Source organism: Mustela putorius, unplaced genomic scaffold (assembly GCF_011764305.1).
Source record: "Mustela putorius furo isolate JIRA1106 unplaced genomic scaffold, ASM1176430v1.1 tig00000827_pilon_pilon_pilon, whole genome shotgun sequence".
Lineage (NCBI taxonomy): Eukaryota > Metazoa > Chordata > Mammalia > Carnivora > Mustelidae > Mustela > Mustela putorius.
The window spans coordinates 8,638,326-8,652,842 of record NW_025421489.1 but is presented as its reverse complement, the minus strand read 5'-3'; the positions used below and the strand labels follow the sequence as shown (position 1 = coordinate 8,652,842).

The 14,517-nt window shown below is 44.7% G+C and overlaps 1 protein-coding gene across 4 annotated transcripts in view; it reads left to right on the top strand.

Annotated features, from left to right (window-relative positions):
- Positions 1-2,994: 2,994 nt before the first annotated feature.
- Positions 2,995-14,517, top strand: part of SLC39A12 (solute carrier family 39 member 12) — an 80,275-nt gene continuing 68,752 nt past the window's right edge. For 3 of the 4 annotated variants that reach the window (XM_004757583.3, XM_004757582.3, XM_004757581.3), the window contains exons 1-3: positions 2,995-3,110; positions 4,041-4,384; positions 12,434-12,715. In XM_004757583.3, coding sequence (XP_004757640.1) covers positions 4,124-4,384; positions 12,434-12,715 — 543 coding nt within the window. In that variant the 5' untranslated portion in view covers positions 2,995-3,110; positions 4,041-4,123. Of the gene's footprint in view, positions 3,111-3,856; positions 4,385-12,433; positions 12,716-14,517 lie in introns of those variants that run through there. The other variant, XM_045085021.1, reaches the window with a different exon arrangement.

Here is a 14,517-nt window from a genome sequence, read left to right as displayed (position 1 = left end):
CTAGGCATAGAAGACACTTAAAAAGTGTTAATGAACATTTATTATTATTATTATTTGGAGAGGTTAGTGTCTTGGAAAAGAAGGAAGAAAACCATGTAAAAGGACACATGGGAAGAAACTGGGCCCAGAGCAGCTCAGAAAGGTAAGACTTCTATTACTGTCAGAGCTGGCCCCACAGGGTCTAGGCAGGATGTTGGAGAAGAAGGGCACATGCATCCCTTCAGCAGAAACAAAGCCAAAATTTGCTGGAAAATTGTTGAAATAAATATAGAAATCTGTGATGATTATGGAAGTAAACGATGATCCCTAAAATTGTGCAATGCCCAACCTTCAGAACTGCACAGGGCAGTCCTGACCTAGACCCACAAGATGGCTTTACCCTGGTGTCAGTCTCTTAAGTTGCTGCCATTTATTTTATGTTTCCTGGTGGGCCTCTTTTAAATTCTTTTTAGTTCAAGGCAGGGTAGACATGTAAATATATTATAAGGCCCGAAGAAGAAGTTTGAAACACAGGCCATACCGAAAGACAAAGACTCAGAACCGAAAGAAAAGAAAGACTGGTCAAGTCCCACCTTCTCTCCCACTTCCTGTCCGCTACATCTTCCTGTGAGAATGCAAAGTGTCTGTATATCAAGACGTATTGCATCAGGTAAGTGTTGGCCTCAAATGGGGCCAAATGCCTTGTGATTATCAATCAGGAGTAAATTAGCTCTTTCTTTGTGCAGAGGGCTAACTAACATCTGAAACTCATTACCCCTAGAGGTTGGTTTGGATTGCAAATACAAGCAAGTTTAAGGAAGGTTGGTTTCAGGCAGACTGCACCCAGGCCGTTAAAGCTACAACCCGGAGTCAGGTGCAGAAGGTCAAGCCACTGGGTTCTGCTACATGTTCTGTTCCTTTATGACTCCTGCTTTTCTCTTGCTGGCCCTCTGCAGCTTGGCCTGACTTGGAGACTACATCTTGGGCTTCTGCCTGCCCCACCTGAATGCCGTGACCCCAGGGACAGGGACAGGACCGTGGCTGGGGGTTGACTGTGGGGTGCTGCAATCCCTGGGGACAAACAGAGAAGGCTTGGCCATGTGACATTGGGAGGGAGTTGTTTATCCAGTGGGGAAGTCGTGCGGCAGCGGAGAGACTGGCACAGGTAGTGGGAACAGCTGAAGCTATTAGGAGGGCATCTGTAGCCCTGGAGAGCTTGAGACAAGAAAACAGGCCTTCCTGGGGTGGACGTCGGCACAGAGGAATGGGGAAAAGGCTCAGAAGGGCCACTGTCCTGGGACCCTAGGTTAGAGCAAGTCAAGACCGGGTTCTTCTGTATCCCGCAGGTCACTTGGTAAGATTTGGGCAGGGAGCACAGATTTTAGGACCTGCTAATTAGTGCAGGATGCGGAACTCCCAGCTTAATTCCAGAAACAAGGTCAGCAGAGGTACTGAAAGGTAGCAGACGCTGGGAGGCCCGGCGAACATGTTTTGGATGACTTTGCTGTAGACACCAATGCCTGAGACAGATAAGGCTGAGATGGTCCCCCAGTGGGGGTGGCCACAGGCCAGGAGCCTGAGCTGCTAGGAGCTTGTCCATGCTCCTCTGCCCTGAGTCCACTCCCTTCTCTGCCCCGACTCAGGGCCCCAGCGGGGGAGCCCTGACCCCTTCTTCACTGCTCTCCCTGCTGGACTGATGATTTCCTCTCTCTCTCTCCTTTTTGTTTTTTTAAGATTTTATTTATTTATCCGAGTACAAGCAGGGGGAGCGGCAGACAGAGGGAGAAACAGGCTCCCTTCTGAGCAAGGAGTCTGATGCAGGACTGGATCTCAGGACCCGGAATCATGACCTGAGCCAAAGGCAGGTGCTCAACCAAAACTGAGCCACCCAGGCGCCCCTGGACTGATGATCCTGGACACTGACTCCCGCTCAGCTCACCAGAGGGCTTAGGAGAAACAGGTCAAGTCCCTTCCCTTGACAGTTGAGGTAAATCCATCTGCTCTGTGATGTGTGTCATTGGAGAGAAGCTGGGCATTTCTGGGAGCTTTTGCCCCCCTGTTTCCATAAGAGTCACAGCATTCTCTAAGGTTGTCTCCCGCTGTTGCTCCCAGTTCTCACATCGTTAGTGACAGAGAAGACCGATTCCCCCGATGTCTTTCTCTCTTCATTTCCTCTGCCCCCCACGCCAAGAAGCCCCACTCCCTCCACACCCTCCTCACCCCGACCCGGGCCCCGAACTCAGAACCTCGTCCCTTCCCTGCATCCTTCGGCATCACGTGGTGTTTCATGTGCCATGGGCCACGTACACGGACTTTGTCCATCTGGAAATCGTGGGGTTTACCTTCTCTGACCTCCTCCACAATTTAGCACTTTGTTCGCTCAGTCGTTGCTTCGCTAATAATTTGTCTGGAACGTTTTCCACAGGGTCTTGGGATACTTACATCATCGCTCCTACCGCAGACTCTGGGATCATAACATGTATAGGCTAATTCAAGTTCCCGACTTCCATTCTCTTACTTCCCAGGTAAGAACTTTATGCCTCCAACAAATACTTTTCTTTCTGTTTGAAGATCTCTTTTTACAGATTTTCGAATGCCTTAAATCTTTTAAACCTCTTGCACCTTATGTAATGAAGGGCTTTATAGAGCTTATCTTTTCAACAAATCTTTGGCTTGAGTATGGCTAAAACAGTTACAGAATCAACTGGAAAGGGGAAAAAAAAGATCTTGATCTAACACTAAAGCCTTTCCATTCTGCAAGGTGAAATCCTTTGACCTAGATCTGTCCCTTAAAAGGCAAGGGACTGTAAGAAATTCTAAGTTTTTCTTTGACTTTTAAGAGCATTCATAAATACTGATATAAAAAGTCGGGTTCACCAGCCAGTTTTATTTGATTTTCCTGAAAATCTGCCAGACAGAAAGTTCTCATTTTTATCCACCTTCATTGTTACCCCCAGAGCAGCCCTCTCCATAGCAACTGAAAACCTCTTTGGGTTGAAATAATCCTCTCCAGCTCCCAGTGCACAGTCAAGGAATTTTAAAAACAGAGGACTTTGTAACCACAAAGTACTCTCCAAGATTTAAAAGGCCATGGAGCTCCAGATAAATAATCATTTATCTTTCTCCTAACGGTAAGCACCACATTTAGAAATGTTTGTCTTATTCTCTGTCATTTTTTAAATGCTAACTTAAGAATCTTAAACTCTCTGTTTTCTTAACCCATAGAAGTTATCCCAATAACACCTCTATTACCCCACAGTCATTATTACCTCATCTTTGGGCCAAGATCTGACATGAGATGCTGTTCACATTTTGCATTCCTTAGGCAATCGGGTGAAGGGATTATTATCTTTATTATTTATTTATTTATTTATTTATTTATTTATTTTTTTGCAGAAAGCTGATTGGCTCTCAAGTTGTCCCTCATGCCTTTAGTGACCATTGAGTTTGTGGATTTATGACAGCTCTTGAGGTCTTGAAACCCTGGGCTTTTTCTGCTAGTTGGTACTTTTAATAAACTAAAACCTTAAAAATGACCAGTGTCTAAAAAATGAAAAATGAACAGTGACTGTTTTCTTCTAGTCTCCTTCCTTAACAAAAACCGTCCCATTCCGTGTGACATGGTAATTTATGGAAATGTATTTTCTGTTTATTTTTTATTTACTTACTTGAGCAATGAGGACCCTCAGCCATGAGAGTTCTACTCTAGGATGGGGAAAAAAAACAGCGTATTTCCTGTCTGGGTCCTGGGACTAGTACCTCCTGCAGGGTGAAGAGAGAAACTTCTTCCTAATTCAGTTCCTCTGTCGAGTTTAGAGAGAGGCAATCGCACGAACTTCTTGGCTGTTCTACAGTTTGAACTAAGTGCACAGCCCTGAGCACTGCCTGCTGTTTGCAGTTATAAATGACCTACACACACCCCCCCACACACCCCCTCATCCCCCGCTGCCGTTCAGAACCGGCTGACCACTGCAAATCAGCTTAGCCACCCCATTAATGAATCCTTTCAAACACATTGCAGGAGGAATAATTAAAGCCTTTATTTTTTCCCTTTACCACAGAAGTTCCTCCCATTGCAAGTTTACACCGACAGCAAGCCGCCTGACTCCATCACACAGGGTCTCCAGGTAAAGGAAGGGTGGAAATGCGCTTCTGGACAAAGCTTCCAATATTGGGGCTGCCCGTGTTCCTTTTCCTCGGCCTTGTCCCCTCTACTGAGACGGAAAGACCCTCCACGCAGGACAGCGGCAGCCCCTGGAGCTCCGACCACCTGACAGAAGTACTAGGAGCTCTGTCTGCTGGTGACCCCCCACCCCTGAACCATTCGAGAAGCCTCATCAAAACCTTGCTGGAGAAAACTGGCTGCCCGAGGAGGAGAAGTCGAACGCAAGGAGATTGCAGTCTGGTTAGTGCATTAGGGTATGGGATCAGGTACCGGGGGGACGTGTTCCAAAGAGAGCCGTGGCTTCTCCAGCCCTTTACTTCGCTAAAGGAAAATCAGGACGCAGTACCTGGGGGAAGGTGGGGGGGGGTGGCGCCTTGCGGTGTCATAACGCCTGCAGCTAGGGTACTGCGAGTCACTCACTCAGCATCCTCTATACAGCACTTCGAAACAGGGGGAATTTTATTTTATTTATTAAAACGGTAAAGTTTCTGGAAGCCTTTCTGCAACCCTCCAGCTCATGGAGAGGTATTTAGCTGCAAGTGTGAGCTTTTAGTTCTCTCTTCTTTCTGATTTACTATTTTATTTTATTTTATTTTATTTTTTGTGGTTGTGGAGAACTTGTGCTTCCCTGGTTAGATGCTCTTCATTTGGGGGAGCAGGATGATAATGATAAGATATTTTTCTAACATTGAATTTTTGAAGTACTTCATCCTGGGATTTGATTGGTGTTTTCTAGAATGTTGCATGGTGGGTCGCTCGTGAATTGGATAATCTCCTCTCAAAAAGGACACATCTGACTGGCGCCCACGTGAGGCAGTCGGTTGAGTCTTGGTTTCTTGGTTTCAGCTCAGGTCTTGATCTCAGGGTCATGGGATCGAGCCCCATGTCAGGCTTGATGCTGAAGTGCAGAGTTTGCTTGAGATTCCTTCTTCCTCTGCCCCTTCTGCTCATTCTGTCTTTCTCCCTAAAATAAGTAATTTTTTTTTTTTTAATGACACATCTAACCTAGGGAAGAGAAGTGCTGTAGATGGAGCTAAAATGAAGCCTGTGGCTCGAGGGGCTGGGCTCCCAGGTTTCTCTTGGTCTGCCCGGCGACCCTCAAACCCTGTCCACTCCTCAGCGCTGTCTGGGCAGCTTTCCCCAAAAACCATGCTGGGGCTTTTTCCTCCCTCCATGGAAGAGACTTAACTTGCCTAGAATGGAATTTTTAAAAATATCCTCCGCAGGCTGCTTTCATGTAAAATCCACCTTAATGTAAAGTCAGCATTTAACGTAAAACCAGAAAGTCTCCATCAAGGAGGGGGGACCCACAGAGTTAGGAGCCCATATTGTCAGAGGATAGCAAACAAGAACAAACAAAAACACCATTCACCATCCCTTTCCTGATTGACGAGATCTTTTTTTCCCCAGAATGAATCTACAAATAAATAAATAAATAAGCAAATAACTGCCTCCAGCCAAAAAAAAAAAAAAAAAAGAGAGAGAGAGAGAGAGAAAAGAAAAAAGTTTGGCAGACTTTCTCAATCATGCTTCATTCTAGGGGAAACATTTCCTGGCCAAGTGTTTTGTTTTTTGTTTTGTGTGTGTGTATGTGTTTGTTTTTCTTTCTTTCTTTTTTTTCATGACAGAGGGGTCTTACTAATAGAATTTTTTCTCTGCTCTGTGCAAACAATAAATAATTTGATAATTAGTGAAATTCCCAAAGGCTCCCAGAGAAAACATGTGTTAAAATAGGCAACTCATCTGTAATGACATTAATTTATATATATAGCAACATAAGACTTCCCCATGGAAATAACTCAGAGTCATATCTTATTAATGTCCTCTGAGAATTTGCTTCAGGGAAATGTTCTCCTCTAATGACATAAAGTGCCTTATTAAGGCTGGTTGAATATTAGTCTAGCTAGGACGAATGTAAACATGCAAAATTGTTCTCCTGGTTTTTTTGAGGGGCGGAGAAATTGTTTTGCACTTTTTGTTTTCTGTGACGTTACCAAGCATTTGACCAATTTATCTTCTGTTTGAGCTATTTCCTTTCCTAGGAAGTGAAACCCTTGTCTTGAATAGCCCTCTTGCTGCAGCTCTCTCTCTGTGGAAAAGACTGAGGTTAAAAAAGAGAAAGAAAGAAAGAAAGAAAGAAAGAAAGAGAGACAAAAAAGAAAGAAAAGGGCGAATTTCCACTTCACCTGCTCAGAGAGCTACACTTCACCTGAGCTCCCCATAAGTGAGGATCCCATGAAATCTCTCCTTGTTATTCATAAAAAAGCCAGGGAGAAACAGTGTCCTGTTGGTTTTTCAAACAATCACATTTGGCACAAACCACAGGGCTTCAGCTCGTTCTTGAATCTCTTATGTCTTTTTAGAGACTTTGTCCATTTAGAGGCAGCATTTGTATTAGAAATTCTGTGGTAAATAAAATCTTAAAAAAGAAAGAAATTCTGTGGTAAAAAGAGGGCAAGGGGTTAAGTTCATATCCTTAAATGTGTGGGGAGAAAAGAGGGAAGTAGGTGTCTTAAATTTGTGAGGAGAAAAGAAAGTCCCCAAATTTATTTCCTGTTTAGCTAAAAACTGAGTGTGTATGTGTGTGTGTGTGTGTGTGTGTGTGTGTGTGTGTGAGAGAGAGAGAGAGAGAGAGAGAGAATCAATCTGCAGTATCTGAAAACACTGCACATTTAAAAATAAATCCATTCAAGCTTTAGCCTTTGAAAATGGATAGTCTTGCCTGATCATGGCCTTTTTAACATTTTTTAATGAGAAGGTTAGAATGGAGTTTTAATGAATTTAATGAGGGATTAAGTAACTCTAAGTGAATAAATTCCACTTCAGTTGTGGTGGGAACCATGACCCTACATGGATTCCAGACATGGTGAAGGGATAAGAACCCGGTGTCTGGGGTCAGCCAGCACTGGGCCCAAATCGTTGTTCTGGTACCTTCTAGTTGTTGGGACATGTTGAACCTCAGCTCCCTCATCTATAAGACCCCAGTGCTGGTTCTCTCCTCAGGGAGCTGTGTGTGAGGACCACATGGCCATGAGATGGGGCACAAGAGCTCAAGCTCTCTTTGTCCCCTCGCATTTCCTATACACCATGGACATGTCCATCCCCTTTTCCCAGGGACCCTGGAGTGGTGCTGGTGAGAAATGAGATAATCCTCAGCATCCCCCTCCTGCCCTGTCCCCAGACTTCCCTGCCCTCCATCCCAGGGGTTGGGGATTTTATCCAAGATCTCTAGAAGATTCTCAGACACCTTCAAGATAGAGAACCACAGGTTTAAGGTCCTGCATTTAATTCAGTGCTCCCTCCCCCATTTGTCATTTCTGTCCCAGGATAAACAGGGAACAGCTCAAACTCTATCTTGTTGATCTTACAGGTTTTTCTTATCTCAGGAAGACTTATCTCTGTCAGTCAGAAATCTCACAGAATCTGGTATAGACCCACAAAAAGCCAGTACCTGCCATCAGCCAACATTCTTCCAACTCTTGATTTGGCAGGAAAAAGAAGAAATATAATTTCCCTCTTAGAGTCCATTATAAGGCCCCTCCCCCCCCAAAAGAGACCTTAAAAAAATCTCAGAACTTGAAAAAGGCCAGTGGATTTATCCATAACAATAGTCAAACTTAAATACCTTTGCATCTAAAATCTTTTAAGTTTATCTACAGGTATGACAACTGTCCTGTTAATGCAGAAGAAAGATTTCCTCTTGTTTTTGTCACTGAAGCTTTCCTAGCATCAGCAACGAACAAAACTAAATGAGGCGGCTGGGGAAGGTGATCTGATTTGACTACAGGAATCCAGAATCTGTTTGTTTTCCCTTTGAAACCTGATTGCCTCCACCTGACAAGAAATCAAAGGGAAAATCGATGGATTATTCCTGAATGAGTCCTTTCTTCTTTAACAAAGAATCACTTTACCCGAGTTAGCTCCTTAGACGGATCTTATTGCCTATGAGGTGGAAGTATTTGCAAAATTTTACTAGACATTATTTCCCAAACAAAACCCAGCCACTGCTAAAAGTTTTAACCATATCTAGTGATGATGAATTGGAAAGTCCAGTCCCCCACGCACCCCCATAGAGTTTTCTGTCCTGTCAGTGTCTGTTAGATCTCATGATGTGCCCAAGAGTAGTCTTTCCTCAAGCCACTGCCTTCCATATGCAGGTAACTTCTTAAAAGTCCAATATCATAAAAAGGCAAAATATTGTCAGTCCACGGTCACTGGATTCCCCACTGAGCTTTATTCAAGCAGGCATCAGAAAATTAAAGTAAGGTTAGAGAACTTGTGTTCATTCGAGATGAAGGAAATCTCTCATCAGACAGAATGAGATGTTCCACTACTATATAAACATTTTCAGTCAGAAATCAATTTACCTTCCCCATTCTATGCTTTTCACAAACCATATCTCATCCTGATCTCTGCTGCCCCAGGCCACATCCCTCCTCTTCTGTTTTTTCTTTCTTTCTTTTTTTTTGTTTTGTTTTGTTTTTAGGTTTTATTTATTTATCTGACACAGAGAGGAAGAGATCACAAGTAGGCAGAGGCAGGCAGAGGGGGAGGGAAGCAGGCTCCCTGCTGAGCAGAGACCCCGATGCAGGGCTCGATCCCAGGACCCTGAGATCATGACCCGAGCGGAAGGCAGAGGCTTAACCCACTGAGGCACCCAGGTGCCCTATCCCTCCTCTTCCCATCCTAGAGTACATTGAGGAGGAGCCATGCACGGAGAGGGGTCTCAGGCACCCTGGATGCGATGAAGGGTGGCCGTGTACTCTGCTATGCGCTGTCAACCAAACCCTGGCCATGTGTGCCTGGTCCTGTGGCCTCGTGGAAGTGCCATTTTTTGTTCCACTGGCACTTTGTCCGACATACCCAGACTCATCAAACAACCTGAACGGCACTTGACAGTCTGTCAGCAAGAATTCATTCATTCTTCTTGTGGAGCTATGTCCTTACTGATTTACATTCGAGCCTTATCCATCCCTTGGTATCCTTTTTTTTTTTTTTTAAGATTTTATTTATTTATTTGAGAAAGAGAGAGAGAAAGAGAACACAAGCAGGGGAAGGGACAGAGGGAGAGGGAGAACAGAGGGCCCCCCACTGAGCAGGAAGCCGTACATGGGATTCGATCCCAGAACCTCAGAATCATGATCTGAGCCAAAGACAGATGCTTAACCCACTGAACCACCAGTCTGTTGGTCTCCTAATTGACCTTTTTTTCTATCAAACAGGAGGGAGAGTAAATTTCTGGTCAAAAGGCTGCACATTAAGTACATAGTTGGGTCTACAGCTTATGTTCTTCATGGCACAAAACAAAGGAATAAAAGAATAAAGCCTATCCGTGGCGGAGGGGGAGTTAAGATTGGGCAGTATTAGCTCTGTGACCTTAGGTACGTTGCTTAGACTTTCTTAAACTTGGTTCTCACATATGCTATAGTTATACCTTCCTTGTAGAAGGAAGACATAACTCATGCTGGATTCTGTGCGTTGCCCTTGCATACTGCACAGAAATGTACCCATTATTACCCATTACCCATATAATAATGTACCCATTATTCACTGTGAGTTAATTGGGTAATTGGTATTCTCAGTGCTTAACATTATGCAGAAATATTTGGTGGGTTATCAAATAGGCTGGGGACATTTTGTTTTTTCCATTTAAAATAATGGAATCATATTCTCACCATCAAAAAACAGATGATCACATTTTTTTTTTCCAGAACCAATTAGATTTAGGTTTTTTTTTTTCCAAGACTTTATTTATTTGACAGACACAGAGCACAAGCAGGGGGAGCAGCAGGCAGAGGAAGAAGTAGACACCCCACTTAGCAGGTAGCCTGATATGGGGCTCAGTTCCAGGACCGTGGGATCATGACCTGAGCCAAAGGCAGATGCTTAACTGACTGAGCCACCCAGGCATCCCACCAGTTAGATATTTGTACTGGGGAATGCTTGAATACCTAAGGTGCTTAGCAGTGTTCTGGACACATGGCTCGATTACACTTTTGTTTCAACTGATTCGCCTCCCTAAGTCTTGGTGTCAGCTCTGCCAACAGCTACCAACCCATGAACTTTTCTTGTGGGCTAATCAAGAAACAGAAAAGGGCTGGGTTGGTTTCAGTGGTGAAGCTTTATAGCCACATCGAGTTGGTCTTGTTGGGAAGCCTGTTTGTTGAGTTCTTATCCCAGTGTCGCTGAGCTGGGGTGAGAATGGAATCTGTATAGCTCATGAAGAATGAGACAAATGCTTTGCTTTCGAGACAGATGACATGTTCCTTCCTGACTCAGACGGTATGTCCCAGATGTTCCCTGGTGGGACACCCAGCACACGTGGAATTATGACGCCTGAAGCTTCCACCTCAGAGAGTAAATTAAAAGATATTCTAGTAAACTGTCCTGCTGTGGGGAAAAAAAAATCCCTCTGGGGCTCAGGACAGGCATCCCTTCATGCCTTGACTGAGACTGAGGCTATGCCATGGGCTGCTTCTGGTATCCTAGGAGAATTCTTTTTTTTTTTCCCCCAAGATTTTATTTATTTATTTGACAGGGGTCACAAGTAGGCAGAGAGGCAGGCAGAGAGAGAGAGAGGAAGGGAAGCAGGCCCCCTGCTGAGCAGAGAGCCCGATGCGGGGCTCGATCCCAGGACCCTGAGATCATGACCTGAGCTGAAGGCAGAGGCTTTAACCCACTGAGCCACCCAGGCGCCCCCTCCTAAGAGAATTCTTAGGAATGCCTCACCGTCTTTGAAGTAAGGCATCTCCTGTTTTGTCAGGAGAGTTTCCCTTCCACAGCTCTGTGTGTATCTTTTTTTTCTTATCGTCCCATCATTACCCAAAACACCTTCTGCCGTGTGAACTTCCCAGAGGAGCTGAGCCGGGCGTCGGGCTGTGTGTGTGAAACAAAGAAATCATCGTGGAAGTATTTTTAAGCAATTCTCTTAGGTAGGGTAAAGGCAAGGCAGATGGCATTCATCATTGCTTTTCACACCTCCCAAGAGCCAGGCATTGTGCTCGATGCTGAGGATAGAACTGCGCACAGACAAAACTTGGCCCAATGGACCACTTGTTCTCAGGGGAAGAGAGAAAATAAACATGGAGAGAAAGCAATTTTAGAATACTAGGGCCACAAAGAAAATAAATCTATTCTATACTAAGGTTGCCACTAGACCCAAGTGACTGCTGGGCATTTGATACGTGGTTCATCTGAATTGAGACCTGCTTGGAGGTGTAAAGTGCACACCAGATTTTGAAGACTTAACCCGTCCAAAAGAATGTCAAATAGCTCATGAATAATTTTTAAAAACTTGGATGACATGTCGAAGCAATCTTACTCTGCATGTATGTTTCAAAAAGGGACAGTATTAGATACGTTATTAAAGTGAATTTCGCTTTCTAAAATGTGGCTACTAGAAAATTTAAAGCGACATGTGGCTCACCTCTGTGGCTTGGGTCCTGTTTCCATGGAACAGCGCCACACCGGAGAACGTGGGGCAGGGTTGGGGATTTCCTATGCTAGAGATCCAAGGCACAGTTGGGCCACTGTTCTTCAAGCAGGGACCCCACTGTGGCAGATCCGGAGATAACCCCTCCTTCCTCCTCCAGAGGAGTAATGCAGGAACACGCTGCAGGAATCTGCTGGGTTTGGAGACTCCAAATGGGACCATGCACCAGAGATAGAAACACTCCGTCACAGGCCAGAGGAGCAAATAGTCAAATAAATAAATAAAATCTTGGGAAAAAAAAAAAAAAAGAATTCTCCTAGGATACCAGATTTTCCTATTCTATGCTTTCCTGAAGCATCCCCGAGGGGGTGTCACTATAAGCTCGATCTGAGAAACGAGGGGGAAGAAGACCTGATGCGTGGTGGGAAGGAGCTTGGTGGGACTGATGGAAAATCACATCAGGGGCAGAAAGTGAACGAGAGGTGGGAAGAGGTTAAGGGAAGAGAAGGCTGGGAGGTAGGCAAGAGCCAGACGGATGAGAAAGTCGTGTAGAGCGTGGATTTCATTCTAAGTGTGATGGGGACATTCCTTTAAAAGCCAAAGAGTCAACTGCTTTTACTCCAGGCAACATATGGAGAACTGGAGATAGAAGAACTCCTCTCCGGGAGTAAGGGCTCCCCAAGAGGGCATCCCTGACGTATGAAAGTCCAACCTGGATTATCTTATTTGAAGCTGACTATTGGGGCTGCCCACCTTTCCTTACTGTTCATAAAATAATAAGGGGTGGTCGTTAGTGTTCTAGGACTCTTCACTAAGCCTTGTGTCTACTTGTGTTTTATTTTGTGTTTTTGAAACAGTGCTTCGAACCAGATGCCCTGTTACTAATAGCTGGGGGAGATTTTGAGGAGCAGCTCCGAGAGGAAGTGGTCCAGAGAGTTTCCCTTCTCCTCCTGTATTACATTATTCATCAGGAAGAGATCTGTTCTTCCAAGCTCAACATGAGTAATCGAGAGTATAAATTTTACCTACACAGCCTCCTCAGCCTCAGGCAGGACGAAGACTCCTATTTCCTTTCACAGAACGAGACAGAAGATATCTTGGCATTCACCAGGCAGTACTTTGACACTTCTCGAAGCCAGGTAAGAAGGGCCAAGGTGTCAGCTGGCTTTGCTCCTGAGATACAGTCCCTGAGCCTTATTGCCTGTCACTTATTTATCCCTAGGACAGTCAGGGACTCTTTAGAGAAGGCTTTGTGGCTTTCAGTTATGGGATGTTAAGTGATGTCATTTAAAATTCTGAGTATAAAAGGGGGAGATGGGATGAGTAATGATTGTAAAATGAGTTCTAGCCAGAAGGTGGGTGGGCAGGAAAGCCAGGTGACGGGGCAGCGCTCTTCTCCTGCACATGAAAGCGAGTGATTCACAGTTCCTGATCAGTCTCCAAGGACTGACCCACGTCAGGGAGGGCACCGTGCCTATTTGCCTTGCCTTCTGGCCAGGGGAAAAAAAAAAGGCGGAACCATTTGAGGGAGAGGAATTTATCATTAGTTACCTCACCAGAGAAACAGCTTGCAAAAAGCATTATTCATGACCGTCAGCCCAGACCATATCTCTTCTGCAGCTTTTGATTCCTGCTGCTTCTGTTCAAGGGGTCTCTGGAAGTGGTTTTCTCCTCTCAGGGCTCCCACTGTGAGGAACCAGGCTCTTGGTCCCTTCTGGCCTTCATTACTGTTCCAGCAAAAGGTGGCCTTTCAATTACCTTTATCAGCTTTGCAGTGGGAAGTCTGAGTGGATAAAGTGCTCTGAATATTAAAAAAAGAAAAAAAAATTTAAGCCACATTTTCTTAAAGAATTGTGCAACCGCCTGTGCAGTTTGAAGAGAGTTGTGAATCATTTTTTTTTTTCCTCTTGAATTTTTCATTGACATGTGTCTTTGAGCTGCCGTAACAAAAATATAATAGACTGGGTAGCTTCTACACAATAGAAATTTATTTCTCACAGTTCTGGAGTTGAGCGAGAGTCCCCATCCTGGTTCAAAAGATACCATCTCCTCCCATGGTGGAGGGAGTAGAGAAGCCCTCTGGGGTCTCTCTTATAAGGGCACTAATCCCATTCATGATGGCTTCACTCTCATGACCCAGTCAACTCCCAAAGGCCCCACCTCCTAATACCGTCACAGTAGGCGGTAGGATTTCAACATATGAATTTGGATGAGGGGGACACCGTCATTCAGTCTACAGGGACGTATGTAGGTATATTTGATTTTGGAACTCCTTTCTGGCTCCTGGGAGCCCAGAGGTTTCTGTGCAATCATGCTGTGGCCTAACGACCAGCAAACATATCCTCCAGTTTGTGGTAAAAATGTTTAATTTCTCGTGTGATTGGCACACAGATGGAAAGACTGCTTCTTAAAGACTGTGTGGGCGTCACTCTGGTGACTCTCATCTCACGAATCTCAAAATAGGGCCATATTTTTGTTTCCACTTCCAATTGAGAAAATGGGTTCCTTTCTGGAATTCAGTTTCTGCTTAAATAAGGAAATAGGCCCACATATAATTTCTTCGGTGCAACATCTATATGATATGAGATCAGTTCAAATTAGCCACTAGGAGTTTAGTCACCCCATCTGTTACTGCCTTTTGAGGCAGATAAAGTGGGAATGAAAACCCTGCTCTTAAAAGCAGATGGTGTGTATATGTTCAACGCAGATTTCTGGTTATCCAACACATACTGCAAATTCCTGGGCTTCCAAGTGTATGTGAGATTAAACATTCCTAGAGCAGATCGTTAGGCCTTAGAGCTTTTGTCTCCTTGAGGATGGCAATGCCATCCTTTAACCCATTCACTTGGGCTGGAATTCCCTTAGGAATCCTTAGTCAAGTCAACCCAGACTTTTACAGGAGGCCAGTTGGCCTCTCACTGGAGGATGCCACTGTCTCCAA